Source organism: Sinohyriopsis cumingii, chromosome 4 (assembly GCF_028554795.1).
Source record: "Sinohyriopsis cumingii isolate HCF-2022 chromosome 4, ASM2855479v2, whole genome shotgun sequence".
NCBI classification, from domain to species: Eukaryota; Metazoa; Mollusca; class Bivalvia; order Unionida; family Unionidae; genus Sinohyriopsis; species Sinohyriopsis cumingii.
Genome location: NC_142964.1, coordinates 57,508,641 through 57,525,610, shown reverse-complemented (window position 1 = coordinate 57,525,610; position 16,970 = coordinate 57,508,641). Strand labels below are relative to the sequence as shown.

The window sequence follows — 16,970 nt, the reverse complement described above, 5'->3', positions numbered from 1 at the left end:
GTGTGTGTGATTTGGAGTTTTAACAGAGCTTTAACAATTTGTCAGTCATATCACTACAATGTCTGCACTTAGGTAATTTCTAGAGCTGTCTAGCACTAAGGCATCATGCCACAGACACACCATGATGTCCCACCCAGACACATTATTAAATTTGGAAATTTGTTTGATCAGCATCAGAAACGATAATTTATCTTCATGGACCACAAATGTCTGAAAACTGGTCAATTATCATGGGTTTGTGTAAAACACAAAACTAACTTCTCTTAAATAAACTTTTTCTCATGTATCCTTCAAGATTACTATGGATTTTAACTGTCTATACTTGCTTACAAGTCCAAATGCAAACTGCACAAACCCATGGGTTTTGTGTATGCTTCTCACAAACCAATATTATATGGGGAGACCTGCTTTAGAATTGGACTACAGTATATGCTTCTCACATACCCATGTTATAAAAGAAGTCCTGATTTAGTGTGGGGCTACTGTGTATATTTCTCATGAACTCATGTTAAACCAGAGTCCCATATACTTCTCAAAAAGTTCTGATTTAGTGTGGGACTAATGTATAATTTGCTTTTCAGTTAGGTTTCAAAGTGTCATTCTTTGTGACTAGGAATGCAGAATAATTGGGTATCTAACTGGGGACTAACATACTGTACAGTCAAGTGTTTTATCCAACTTACTTCTTTCCAAGCTTCTGCTCAATCCTAACTTTCCAGTCTTCCATTCTCTCTCTGACCAGGGCTTTCAGAGGGGCAATATACACTGCCTGTAAACATAGACTGTTAATTATACACTGTAAACATAGACTATTAATTATACACTGCCTGTAAACATGTTATTAATTATACACTGCCTGTAAACATTTACTGTTAATTATACACTGGCTGTGAACATGGACTGTTAATTATACACTGCCTGTTAACATACAATATACACTGCCTGTTAACATACAATATATACTACCTGTTGACATACAATATACACTGTGTTAACATACAATATACACTGCCTGTTAAAATACAATATACACTGTTAACATACCATATACATTGCCTGTTAACATAAAATATACACTGCCTGTTAGCATACAATATACACTGCCTGTTAACATATGATATACACTGCCTGTTAACATACAATATACACTGATGTTAACATACAATATACACTGCCTGTTAACATATAATATACAATGTCTGTTAACACACAATATACACTGCCTGTTAACATACAATATAGACTGCCTGTTAACATACAATATACACTGCCTGTTAACATATGATATACACTGTCTGTTAACAGATAATATATACTGCATGTTAACATACAGTATACACTACCTGTTAACATACAATATACACTGCATGTTAACATACAATATACACTGTCTGTTAACATACAATATACACTGCATGTTGACATACAATATACACTGCCTGTTAACATACAATATAGACTGCCTGTTAACATATGATATACACTGCCTGTTAACATACAATATACACTGCCTGTTAACATATAATATACAATGTCTGTTAACACACAATATACACTGCCTGTTAACATACAATATAGACTGCCTGTTAACATACAATATACACTGCCTGTTAACATATAATATACAATGTCTTTTAACAGATAATATATAATGCATGTTAACATACAATATACACTGCCTGTTAACATAAAATATACACTGCATGTTAACATACAATATACACTGCCTGTCAACATACAATATACACTGCCGGTTAGCCTGATATACACTGCATGTTAACATACAATATACACAGCTGGTTAGCATACAATATACACTGCCTGTTAACATGATATACACTGCCAGTTAACATACAATATACACTGCCTGTTAACATATAATATACACTGTCTGTTAACACACAATATACATTGCCTGTTAACATACAATATAAACTGACTGTTAACATATGATATACACTGTCGGTTAACAGACAATATACATTGCCTGTTAACATACAATATAAACAGTCTGGTAACATGATATACACTGTGTGTTAACATACAATATACACTGCATGTCAACATACACTACACACTGCATATTAACATACAATATACTGTCTGTTAACACACAATATACACTGCATGTCAACATACACTATACACTACATGTTAACATACAATATACTGTCTGTTAACACAAAATATACATTGCCTGTTAACATGCAATTATAAACTGCCTCTTAACATACAATATAAACTGCCTCTTAACATATGATATACACTGTCTGTTAACAGACAATATACATTGCCTGTTAACATACAATATAAACTGTGTGTTAACATATGATATACACTGTGTGTTAGCATACAATATACACTGCATGTCAACATACAACAGACACTGCCTGTTAACATATAATATACTGTCTGTTAACACACAATATACATTGCCTGTTAACATACAATATAAGCTGCCTGTTAACATAGAATATACACTGCCTGTTAACATATGATATACATTGTCTGTTAACAGACAATATACATTGCCTGTTAACATACAATGTAAACAGTCTGTTAACATACAATATACACTGCATGTTAACATACAATATACACTGCATGTTAACATACAATATACACTGGATGTTAACATATAATATACACTGCATGTTAACATATAATATACACTGTCTGTTAACATACAATATACACTGTGTGTTAACATACAATATAAACTGCTTGTCAACATACAATATACACTGCTGGTTAGCATACAATATACACTGCCTGTTAACATGATATACACTGCCTGTTAACATAAAAATACACTGCATGTTAACATACAATATACACTGCCGGTTAGCATACAATATACACTGCCTGTTAAAATGATATACCCTGCCTGTTAACATACAAAATACACTGCATGTTAACATACAATATACACTGCCAGTTAGCATACAATATACACTGCATGTTAGCATACAATATACATTGCCTGTTAACAAACAATATACACTGTGTGTTAACATACAATATACACTGCCTGTCAACATACAATATACACTGCCAGTTAGCATACAATGTACACTGCATGTCAACATGATATACACTGCCTGTTAACATACAATATACACTGCCTGTTAACATATAATATACACTGTTAACACACAATATACATTGCCTGTTAACATACAATATACATTGCCTGTTAACATACAATATACACTGCTGGTTAGCATACAATATACACTGCCTGTTAACATATGATATGCACTGTCTGTTAACAGACAATATGCATTGCCTGTTAACATACAATATACACTGCATGTTAACATACAATATACACTGCCTGTTAACATACAATAGACACTGCCTGATAACATACAATATACATTGCCTGTTCACATACAATATACACTGAGTGTTAACATACAATATACACTGCATGTTAACATACAATAGACACTGCCTGTTAACATACAATATACATTGCCTGTTCACATACAATATACACTGAGTGTTAACATACAATATTCAGTCTGTTACTTAAAGTACATAATGTGAACTCTTGATAATACTGTCAATTCACTATTATTTGTGGTGTACATATTTTTATTGTTGCTACAAATCATAAAAATATCAAGAACGTAAATTTTCTTGTATGCAAAGGACCCTAGCTGAATTCATGACTGAAGCACTAACAAAATTGTCTTTTTGTCACAAAAGTATAAAAATTAATACCCACAAAAAATAAATGAATCCTGAGTAAGCTTAAAAGTAACAATCAGCATATATATTAAACATTAAAGCACACCATTTTAACACACACACACACACACACACACACACACACACACACACTCATTCTATTATTTATCTATTTACAGCAAGCTTGTTCAGTTACTTCTGTTAAATCTTGCTATCTTTCGTTTGTTTGATCAATCAGCTTTATGAAATATGCTATTAGTAAAATCTGGTTGATAAAGATAAATAAAGAAACAGTATACCTCAAACAGTTCTACTTCATTATAATGCCCTTCTTAACATGGTGCCAATGTATATAATTTAACATATACACCACTCCCTTGATAACTTGCGCCCTGATAACTTGCAAACCTGCTTATAACGTTGGGTCAGGAATGGATCCCATTTTTAAAACCAGAAAATACCACCAAAATTGATCCATATTTGTCGAACTTGAAGTAAATCACAATCAAAATTGCTAATCGAAACTCTGATGTATCGTTTGTTTTATCATTAAAAACGGTAGATAGGACCTGAAAATTTTAATCAACACTATCAAATATCAAATTTAAAAATAGGTCATACAATTTTTTTACATTTTCCTTCCAACCGACATTCCAAGTACACTGCAATTAACAATATGTAATGAAATTTTCATCAATGAAATTGTCACATAAGCTGATTGTAATGATAAATAAATGTAATGTGTCCTCTGGTAATTAAGCATAAAAGGCGTCAATCTACCGTAACAGCTATGTCCGCAAGCGTTTCTCTGAGAACATAATTAAGTGCCGACCGTGTTTTGATAACTGACTTGCTGAAGTATTTGTTGTATTGTTGCACTGAATTAAAAGCTGGCCTCTTTTGTATTATCATATTAAATATGTCTTTTTAATCAAAAAAAGGAGGTGGAATAAAAGAAAAGTTGAATAAAAGAAAAGTTAAGAGTCATGAAAATCCTACAAACTTAAAATCTAGCAGCTCCGGTCATATGTCTGGTGAATTCACTTCATTTGATCAATCCAACATTTATAAATGGTTTTGTGTATGTAACATAAACTACCTTAAATTAACTGACTCTTTCATAACTGATCAAAGATAACAAGGCAGCCAAGTGAAACGAATACTTTGTAAAATAAAGAGCTTGATTTCACAGATACGGACCATTGTCGGCAAGTGAGTTTCGGAGAATTCTTGAAGTGGCACTTAGAGATATCCTCAAGGATGATAAGAAGTTTCATTATTACTTCCAATGAAATCACGGCATCAATATTGAACTAACTGAACAATACAAAAATTGAGTTTCGATGTAGACAATTGTCTCACAAAATAAATGTCATGTGTTTTTGTAAAGCAAGGAATCTTGTTTGGTGGTTTATCAACAGTGAGTCTAGTTTCCTACCCTGTGGACTCCCGATTTTGGCAGGATACTATTAAACACCACTACGGGAACCAGACTGATCATGAAAACAAAAAGCAGTGACGTATTACAGATTTTTCACGTACACGTGATGGTTGATGAAACCAGTTGGATCAATCTTTCATATATTGGACATTTTGAAAATAAATGTTATTTAAAAAGAATAACAACTTTATTAGAAAAAGCGGGTTATTAAAAATTATTATTGATGTGATTGTAAAATGAAGATTCAGTCAAACAGCCCATTTCCTTAGTGCCGTCCCACCCCATGGTTTTCTCAATGTCAAAGCGATTTTTTTCTCTCAATTTTTGGAGGTCTCTTGGTAACTCGCACCTCGCTTATAGTGCGGTCTATGTTTATGGACTCCATTGTGCACGAGTTATTGAGGGAGAGGTGTAACATGATGTGAAAAAAGTATTTAATTAATTAAAATTATCAATATACATTTTGACTGGCATTTTGCTTATTCCCCAACACACACACACACATAAACACAATCATCAAATTTTTCATCATTCTCATGCCGTCACTGTTATGGGTCACCAATGACTGGTACTATTTTATGGGGGAGACCCCAAATTGCGATGAATATTATTGTAGACCATATCAAAACGAAGCATAAATGACCTTTACTGTTTTTAACAATAAGTGTATACAACTGATATCCTAATTTTACACCAATATTATTATTATTATTATTAATTATTATTATTATTATTATTATTATTATATTATCATCATCATTATTACATGCTTTATCAAATTTTGTTTGAGATATCCACTTCTTTTTACAAAGAAAAAAGAATTCCATAGCTTCCTAATACATGGCAAAGAAAACAACTGGTACTGTTTCTTTTTTCTCCAAACTGTATAACAATCTACAAATGTATGCATTTTGAAAAACAAGCCTAGACAACTTTTTTCCAATATTTTCAGTTTGATCTTTCTCTAAGCCATGAAAATAAATGCAAACACGAATACATATAAATGCTAATTCATGGAGTCTATATAAAATGTCAGAAATAAAGTTTTCTACAGATAAGGACAGGCACCAATCCTGAGTAAAAGACCTCTTAAACTGACTATGTACAATCTGAACTGTAGTTAATCAGTCAGCTATGCTAATATTACAGTCCATGCCTTGATAACAATAAATCCTTTCAATTTATTCAAAATCGGATTATTAAAATAATGTAATTATTTTTACATATGACATATTCTGTGTTCTGTTTTTACAAGCTTTCCAAATTATAAGTTTCATGATTCTGAAACCACAAAACAAAAGACTGTACATGAATTTTTGTTCAAAGCTAATATTATGGATGAAAGCATGCAAGTAACACCTCATTCTTCTGCCTAACTCAACAGTATGACATTATCTAGTGATCTGGTTTAAATAAATCATGGACTACAAGTTTTAGTATTTAAATAATTGATCACAGATGTATTTTCATTTCCTATAAAGCTGATTCAAACATCCAACAATCCTTCAAAAGAACTGTATGGCTCTACAAGAGATAATGAACATGAGTCACTAGAAGTGTAGTGAATAATTCACATCAAGCAATTGGGGGGGGGGGGTTTAATGGTATATCAGTACAATACAGACTATATGGTGTGATGTTTCTCTTGTGTGGAGTTTTTTTGAGAATGTTTTGGCCAATGTATCTGATCATAAATTGAGTATAAACTTATACTGAAACGTAAAAACAATAAAAACTGGTCAGTGTTTCATCTTCTAATTCTGACACTTCTGATTCAACTTCCATACAAATCAAGCAGATGTTTTAAACTCCCTTTTTTGTTCTATTTCTTCTTTGAACAACTCAAAGAAAGAAATCATTCCACTTCAACCTTGTGCAAATTCTAGGTCTCAGTATTTTCTTATACAAACTCTATTTTGCAAAACAATAATTCCTGACAATGTAAGTATAAAATATTATTTTATGAAATAGCAATGGACTCAAAATTTCAAAAGCCTCACTCACTCCTTTACAGTGTGTGTGTGTGAGTTTAGAGTGATGTCTAGCACTGAGGCATCATGCTGCAGACATGTGGCATCATGTCCCACCCACTCACATTATTGTGACACAAAGTCGACCTAACACAAACTCCTTAATGCTGAGCACCAAGCAAGGCAGATGCTAGTACCATTTTTTTAAAGTCTTTGGTATGACTCAGCTGGCGTTTGAACTTGTGACCTCCCACATCCGAGGCAGTTGCTCTAACCACTTAGGTGGTCCTTTTACAGTAGGGCACTAATGGAAAATAAATTTCTTGAACAAAGGACACAAGTTCATGTCCCCCTTTTAAAAAAAGGTGATTTATAATTTGCCTTGTATTTACAGATTTTTTTCGCTATAAAATAATGTAACAAGAAGTTCTGAAAAATAATCTTAAAAAAGGTACAATTATTTTAACAAAAATAGTACTGCAAAAGGCACATACATCTCACGATGTTGTCCCCACTAATTATGTTGACTGTTAAGCTTGGGAATTTATTACATGTATGTATAATAATTTGTGGAACATGATAAAGTTTATCCAAACATCTAGTGGAGTTAGAAAGTGACAGCCTGGATAAGAAGACAGATCGCTGCATCTAGTGGAGTTAGAAAGTGACGGCCTGGATAAGAAGACAGATCGCTGCATCTAGTGGAGTTAGAAAGTGACAGCCCGGATAAGAAGACAGATCACTGCATCTAGTGGAGTTAGAAAATGACAGCCCATATAAGAAGACAGATCACTGCATCTAGTGGAGTTAGAAAGTGACAGCCTGGATAAGAAGACAGATCACTGCATCTAGTGGAGTTAGAAAGTGACAGCCTGGATAAGAAGACAGATCACTGCATCTAGTGGAGTTAGAAAGTGACAGCCTGGATAAGAAGACAGATCACTGCATCTAGTGGAGTTAGAAAGTGACAGCCTGGATAAGACAGATCAATGCATCTAGTCAAGTTAGAAAGTAACAGCCTGGATAAGAAGACAGATTGCTGCATCTAGTGGAGTTAGAAAGTGACAGCCTGGATAAGACAGATCACTGCATCTAGTGGAGTTAGAAAGTGACAGCCTGGATAAGAAGACAGATCACTGCATCTAGTGGAGTTAGAAAGTGACAGCCTGGATAAGACAGATCACTGCATCTAGTGGAGTTAAAAAGTGACAGCCTGGATAAGAAGATAGATCACTGCATCAAGTTTAAGGTCACAACAAGGAATAATTGATGTCTTGTGACCTTAACCTGGATGTTAATGATTATGACTTTGAATACACAAGACCCTGCCAAGTCATGAGATATAACAGGCTTAAGTTTCACTAAAACATCTTCATTGGTTTAATACCTAGATATGGCTAGAGGTCATTAAATTACAATTTCTCTTGCCATGACCTTAGTCTTAAAGCAAGAAACACGGCCACAGCATGTGACACTCTGTTCTTCCCATGATAAACAAATGGCTACAGTTTCATTAAAATATCTTCAATTGTTAATAAAGATGTAATCCAAAGGACAGAAATCACTGAACTGCATTTCTTCTGCCATCACTTTGACTTTGCTGCAGGGGAATTCAGGCAAACTTTCATTCATGGATAGAAAGATATGCCATAACTTAAACTGCCCAACCAAAGATACACATATAAAAATAAATACCATCTAGATTTCTACCCATCCATTGCGCTCTATTCCAACTGTTATATTTCTACCCATCCAATGCACTCTATTCCAATTTTTAGATTTCTACCCATCCATTGCACTCTATTCCAACTGTTATATTTCTACCCATCCACTGCACTCTATTCCAACTGTTATATTTCTACCCATCCATTGCACTCTATTCCAACTGTTACATTTCTACCCATCCATTGCACTCTATTCCAAATGTTAGATTTCTACAAATCCATTGCACTCTGTTCCAATTTTTAGATATTTATTTATCACTCCATGTTACTAACAATAAATTATTTTTGTTTATCTTCTGTAGCATTTCTAAAGTGTCTGACAGCATATAACACAAAGAATGGATAGTAAACATGAATGAACATTTAATACAAATCTACTATCATAAATGAAAAGACTTCATATTTTAAAAAAATCACAAAGGGTTCTAGTAAGAAATGTCATCTCTTCTACAAGTAGTCCAACTATGGGACAACCACAAATTCTGTTGGAATGCCCATACTTGTGTCTTGCTTACATTAATGATACAACTGCCAACCTGTTGTATATTTTACACATCTATTTATCTTCTCTTCACCGTAACTCCAGAGATCCATTGTTCTTCTAAATTGTACTCAGTGATGAGTCTCCATAAAATCTCTGATGTGGATGGTCAACTTAAACACTTTAAAAACTGAATATATTCTTTTCACATGGAGATCTAGAACTATATTCCTGAATTATATAGTTAATAATTTTTTTAAAACTTTGTTAATTCATTTCAATTTATCTCAGTACCTCATAGTAACTTCTACTCTGAATACAACCTGGTCCAGCCAAATCAATAATAATTGAATCTGCATCCAGTCATCAAGGATACTTTATGAAATAAAAATATATCCCACCAACAAGAGTACCACCAACAGTAAACTAACCCACCCCATGTTTAATATTTCTCTATTTCAGCACTAATAAGGCATTGCTGTCTCTGGAGATTACTGACCAACAGGTATGTGATCTAGAATAAACTTACATTGCAGATAAAATTATTTTCTTGCATTTACCTTCACCTATGACCTTTAAATCCCAAAATCAATAGGTTTCATTCTTACCCTAAGTGCAAACAATCCAAAAAGTTTGTTCAAGAAACTCCAGAACAAAAGTTACTGTACAAAAACGCATATTTCTATGAGTCTTAATGACCCTGACCTTTGGCATTTTAATGCCAAAATCAACAGACCTCTTCCATACCTTAAGTGCAAGCTCTCAACAACCTTTGGTCAAGGTACATGGTCTGGAACTAAAGTTATTTTGCAAAAAAACTGTTCCTTCATTCAATCAAGGTGACCTTGACCCATGACCTTTTGATCCCAAAATCAAAACAGGCTTCTTTCTTACCCAAAGTATAAATCATCTGCATTCTCTGGTTAAGGTACATTGTCAAAAGCTTAATTTTCGCTTGTATAATTTGTCATTTGTCAGCCAGTGGCCTTGACATCTGACCCCCTAATCAACAGATTTCATCCTTACTTCAAATGCCATACTCACTGGTCCAGGTCTGTGATGAACAACTAATGCTAATGTAAGAAAACAATTTTTCTTCTTTCAGCCAGTGACTGCCTCTTTAAATCTCCAAAATCAATAGGCTTGTTCCTTACCCATGTGCAAGCCATCTGCAATGTTTGGTAAAAGCAGACAGTGTACTACTAAAGTCACTGTGCAGAAATGAAAAAGGCAACATATGGAGGGACATAACCATTTGGCACACATTTAAACTAATCTCAACTAATTGCATTTAATTTACACTCATCAAGTCATCAAATTTTGCAATATGTGTCTGAAGTTTATCCATCTTGTAGTGTAAGTGATAATGAAAAACTAGACAAAATTCAATCCACAGCATCAAGGATTATCATGGGTCTCCCTAAAAACAGAGAATACCTACCCTCTACTATTAAACAATGTGACAATCACTTCAGAAATGGAGGGGAAAACAAAAGTGCCTCACAGGGACTGATGCTATACCATCTGAAAAGAATTTCCAGGAATACAAGAACATTTCATTTTTTGAACAGCTGAGTATTCAAACCATTTCCGATATTCTTGGGCACACAAAAAATTAAAATCACATGCTGTGGCAGTCATACTGGATGTAAGTTCTGCACCATTTTATTTAAAACAAACTAGGCACCAATAGAAAACTGACAAAAACCCTATGTTAATATGACGGGGGCCCCAAATGACCAAGTGGTCTAAAGCGCTCTCCGTTACGAATCTCAACTCTGTCTGCATGGCTTCGAGTCTCAGATTTGGACAATGTGGGTATGTGAGAAAGATTGCCAGTAGCTTCTCGAGGGTTGGTGGTTCTTTCCAAGGATTTCCAGGGTTCTTCCTCCACCATTAATACTAGCTGCCATATATAGCCTATCATGTGCTGAAAAATGGCGTTAAACCCTATAACAACAACAATGTTAATATGACCATCCATTCCAGAGAGTGAGAAGATTTACAATTTACTTATTGTAATAGCCATATCTGAGGTCAGAATCTCGCCATTTTCATTGAGGAACAACTAGATATCATTAGTAATTGGTGAAAATACCATGTCAATACGACTTTCCACTTAGAAGAAGTAGCAATAAACACAATTTTCAAGATGGCTGCTATGGTGGCCATAATGGATGTTTGATCAGTCCTATTTTCAATTGGCACCAGCTAGACACCACAGGAACTCTTCCGGTAAAAAAACAAACAATGATATATCTTTCCCTTTAGTAGTAGCAATAAGATTTTCAAGACGGTCACTATGTTGGCCATACAGGACATCAAATCAGCGCAATTTTCACTTAAGACTAACTAGATACCACAATACCATATGCTGATCTTACTTTCTGTTCTGGATTAGTAGTGATAACAAGATTTTCAAGATGGCTGCTGTGATGGCCATAATGGATGTCCAAGCAACACCATTTTCATTTAAGACCAACTAGACATTGGGATGAATTTGTGTATAAAGTTTTGTGGCGATCTTCCAAGTAGTTTAGTAGGAGTAGTAATAATAAAGGTATGTTAATAAACAGATGGATGCCAGACAGATGATGAATGTGGTTGTAAAGTTTCAAGGCAATTCTACAAGTAGCTACAACAAACTTGTGTTAATGGACAGATATGTCATAAGCTGGACAGCAGACAACAGATCATGGATGATGAATAACAGGCCATTGCATCCACCCTTACAGCACTGCAATAAATTACATCATCCACCCTTACAGAACTGTAATAAATTAATCATCCACCCTTATAGCACTGTAATAAATTACATCATCCACCCTTACTGTACTGTAATAAATTAATCATCCACCCTTATAGCACTGTAATAAAATGCATCATCCACCCTTACTGTACAATAATAAATTACATCATCCAGCATTACAGCCCTGTAATAAATTACATCATTCACCCTTACTGTACTGTAATAAACTACATCATCCACCCTTACAGCACTGTGAAAAAAACTACAAAAAATCCACCCGTATAGCACTGTAATAAAATGCATCATCCACCCTTACTGTACAATAATAAATTACATCATCCAGCATTACAGCACTGTAATAAATTACATCATCCAGCCTTACAGGACTGTAATAAATTACATCATCAAGACTTACTGTACTGTAATAAATTACATCATCCAGCCTTACAGGACTGTAATAAATTACATCATCAAGACTTACAGCACTGTAATAAATTACATCATTCACCCTTACTGTACTGTAATAAATTACATCATCCAGCCTTACAGGACTGTAATAAATTACATCATCCAGCCTTACAGGACTGTAATAAATTACATCATCCAGCCTTACAGGACTGTAATAAATTACATCATTCACCCTTACTGTACTGTAATAAATTACATCATCCAGCCTTACAGGGCTGTAATAAATTACATCATCCAGCCTTACAGGACTGTAATAAATTACATCATCCACCCTTATAGCACTAATAACATTTATCATCCACCCTTACTGTACTGTAATAAATTACATCATCCAGCCTTACAGGACTGTAATAAATGACATCATCAGCATTACAGCACTGCAACATATAATATCACCTACCCTTAACATACTGAAATAAATAACATCATTCACTCTTACAGCACTGTAATAAATTAGATCATCCACCCATACAACACTAACAAACTACATCATCCACCCTTATAGTACTGTGATTATTTACATCATCCACCCATACAACACGGTAACAAACTATATCATCCACCCTTACAAGACTGTAACAAACTATATCATCCACCCATACAACACTGTAACAAACTACATCATCCACCCTTACAACACTGTAACAAACTACATCATCCACCCTTACAATACAGTAACAAACTACATCATCCACCCTTACAGTATTGTGATTATTTACATCATCCACCCATACAACATGGTAACAAACTACATCATCCACCCATACAACACGGTAACAAACTACATCATCCACCCTTACAATGCTGTAACAAACTACATCATCCACCCTTACAACACTGTAACAAACTACATCATCCACCCATACAACACGGTAACAAACTACATCATCCACCCATACAATACAGTAACAAACTACATCATCCACCCTTACAACACGGTAACAAACTACATCATCCACCCTTACAACACTGTAACAAACTACATCATCCAAACTTACAACACTGTAACAAACTACATCATCCAAACTTACATCATTGTGATTATTTACATCATCCACCTTTAATGTACTGTAATAAACTACATCATCAAGCATTACAGCATTGTAATAAATTAATTTAAATTTCTGGCTTTATTTCAATATATTTCCTTTTAAATTTTTGTACCTGAAAGCTTAAAAGATATCATTTGATGATGCACTGCTAATTTAGTTCTTAAATTTATGTATTTATTTAGCCATCCACAACATGTACAGATAGTAAAATGATGATTCCATTACTGGTTCCCTATTGTACATTTGTATTCTGTAAGTGTTTTCCCACTGCAACAAAATTTTAACAAAATGGATTCACTATAATTCATGTCCTGTGTGTGAATAAATTTGTTTAGAAATCATTGTTGATTACTGCTCTTCAAACTTACTTGAACCCACTAATGAATGAGACAACAAAAAAGTAATATAACTTTCAAAATCTATGCTTTTTGAGAACCGTAACAAGAACTTGCTAACAAGAATTGTTACAATGCCAGCAGAAGAAAAAAAACAAAGAAAAAGTAATTCATGTTGAAAGAACCCACAAACACCAAAGAATTAAAGAAATTAAGACAAATTTTACGCCAAATATTGAGGCATGAAGTATTATTATGCCTCAAAAAAGTGACAGTGTTAATTACTAACACACGAAATGTCATTTGTCAGGGTATAAAAATCATGTCCCCCTCATGTGAACATGCCTCATGCGATTGTGTTTCACACAAATGATCGTGTTTCCCTGTCACGCTTGATTCAGCATAATAGAAAATGTATTGCCCTTGTTTGGGGGAGATACAAAGCTTTGTTCCCCTGCAACAACTCATGAACGTGACTTGCCTTGGGTGAACAAATTTTCACATCTCCAACTAAGAAAGTCAATAAATGTACATTGCAGGTATGACCATATTAAACAAAATACTTATATGTTTCTTTCATTTCTCATTATTTTTTTCTGTGAAATCCAGTGAATTAGTCGTAAGTTGGATCCACCAAAACAATCTTACAAATGTTAAATGAATCACCAAATGTCATGCTACATTTTCTGGAAAAGGTAAAATTTTCTAGAAATGTTGCATTTGAATGAACTGTCTGGAAATTTTAGTGCAAGTGTCTGTGTTTGTAATATTTAGATTTTAATGTGGCTTTAACAATTTTTCAGTCATACTGCTACGATGTCTGCAGTGTGGCAGTTTATAGTTATGCCTAGCACTGGGCTATCATGCTGTAGATGTGTAGCATGATGTCCCACCCAATCACATTATCCTGACACCAGGCCGACCAGTCCTAACACTAACCTCTTAATGCTGAGTGTCAAGTGAGGCAGCTGCTAGTACTATTTTTATGTATTTGATATGACTTGGCCAGGGTTTAATCCTGTGACCTCACACATAAGAGGCAGATGCTCTAACATCTCAGGCCACAAGAGCAATCTTTAGTGCAAGTGATCTTTCAGAAACCAGCCAAATCACTCCCGTTGGCTTTGGCATCCCATACTAAAGCCAACAGGTTAAACATTTATTTTTTTGTTTAGACTTAAATGCTACCATCTGTTAAATATAAGTAAAATTCTTCACTGATTAGCAAATCTCAAGGATATATTTGAGAAAAAACTTTAATTTTGCCAGGGACTACAATAGGATACAAGACAGCTCACTGATTCAACTAGTGTATTTATACTTTTGAGTGACTTCACAATTAAATATTAGGGAAAGAAACATAAAAAACAATGAAAATACTAAATACAAAGCATGATTTTGTCTGAATTAGTTCAAAAAGAACATCATCATGGGAATCTGCCTTTAAAATATATTAAGCAAGATTCAAATTAATCTTAAAACAGGGGCCCCGAGTGGCCGAGTGGTCTAAAGCGCTCTCCGTTACAGATCACTGCCATCTCACTGCTGCCTGCGGTGGTTCGAGTCTCATATTCAGCCAATGTGGGTATGTGAGAAAGCTTGCCAGTAGCTTCTCGTGGGTCAGTGGTTCTTTCCAGGGTTTTCCCGGGTTCTTCCTCCACCATTAATACTGGCCGCCATGTATAGCCTATCGTGTGCTGAAATATGGCGTGAAACCTCACAACAACAACAATCTTAAAACACCAAAATTTGAGCAATTAAAGTAGATAATTGTGCTTAAAATCAGACCCTCCAGTGCTGTGTGCAGTCTGGCTGAAAACTTTTCACAAAATTTTGTAGGAAATTTCACAAGTATTATCCAAGGTACCATATACACTCACATATAAGCCAAAATAATTTAGGAAAAAAAATGAAGGCCTGGAAGAATGTGGGTCAGCTTATCTGCGGGCCAATGTTTAAATTTGACAGTTTTTAGGTCTTTTTGTTGACTACTGTAATGGCTATAAATCTTGGGACACGAAACTATAATTTTTTCTGTGTCCTAGGATATAGGCGTGTAAGAAAAAGTAACTTTTGGTGACCCAACAATTATTAAACTGTTATAAAGTACTATGATTGATTTTGTTATTAGTTTGCATGTACATATTTTCTGATTTCTCCAACACAAAGTTCAATAAAGGTAAATACAGACTTCATAATTTGTGGGCCGGTTGAGTTTACCAGGGAGACCATGCTGAACTATAATGTACAGTATTTACACAGTGCAAAACGTGCACAGCATCACTTAAATCCTTATTTATTCCAAATCATATTAGATGCAGATTTTGCTTTATTCATTGTTTCTACCAAACTGCATTCTTCCAGATAACATTTCAGCTAGTCCTTAATAGCTGTTTCGTTTACATTGAATCACGCGCTCACGAGTTACTCATTTTGAACGATATAAGCAATCCTACTAATTGAGGTAATATTTTAAAAAAGGTATGCACGTTTAATTGTACAAGGCACATAACCATCATAATTTACATTTTCACAAAGAGTGGTAATAACAATGGCTAAAATTCTCATACAGATCAGCTAAGATCAACATCAATCAAATTTAGTTTTGTGTTTTGGCTGAACAAACAAAACTTTCCACACAAAGGAAAGCTTGATGTTTCGGTGTCCCCTATGTTGATAGGCAGCGAATTTGTCTTTCGTTTTGCAACTGCAGTACAGGTCAGTTAATCATTAAAACCCTGAAACTGGCTTGTGTTAAGAGGGAATTCTGACCAGTAACTATACCAGTACACTGATTTGTAATTGCCATTTATCCCATAATATTAGCATGATTACCGTAGTTTTACAAAACGGGGTGTAAGGCATACCTATGAACCATTCAAAAGCCAAGTAGGGAGACTGAATACAAAAATAGAGATTGAGACCTAAAATCTGGAGGTTTTTCATGGCATTTTTAAAGCCTTGTTTTCACTAAATACTGATCGATCTTCCTGGTCCAATAAGCATGAAATTCACAAAAAGACTCGCTGTTTCTCCCTGTGACATGCCCTATTT

At 34.4% G+C, this 16,970-nt stretch overlaps 1 protein-coding gene across 5 annotated transcripts in view; it reads right to left on the bottom strand.

The window, feature by feature from the left end:
- The window catches only part of LOC149801214 (activating signal cointegrator 1 complex subunit 3-like), a 441,282-nt gene that overhangs the window by 286,140 nt on the left and 138,172 nt on the right, over positions 1–16,970 (bottom strand). For all 5 annotated transcript variants that reach the window (XM_089955269.1, XM_089955267.1, XM_089955271.1 and 2 more), the window contains exon 26: positions 684–769. In XM_089955269.1, coding sequence (XP_089811395.1) covers positions 684–769 — 86 coding nt within the window. The remainder of the gene's footprint in view (positions 1–683; positions 770–16,970) is intronic.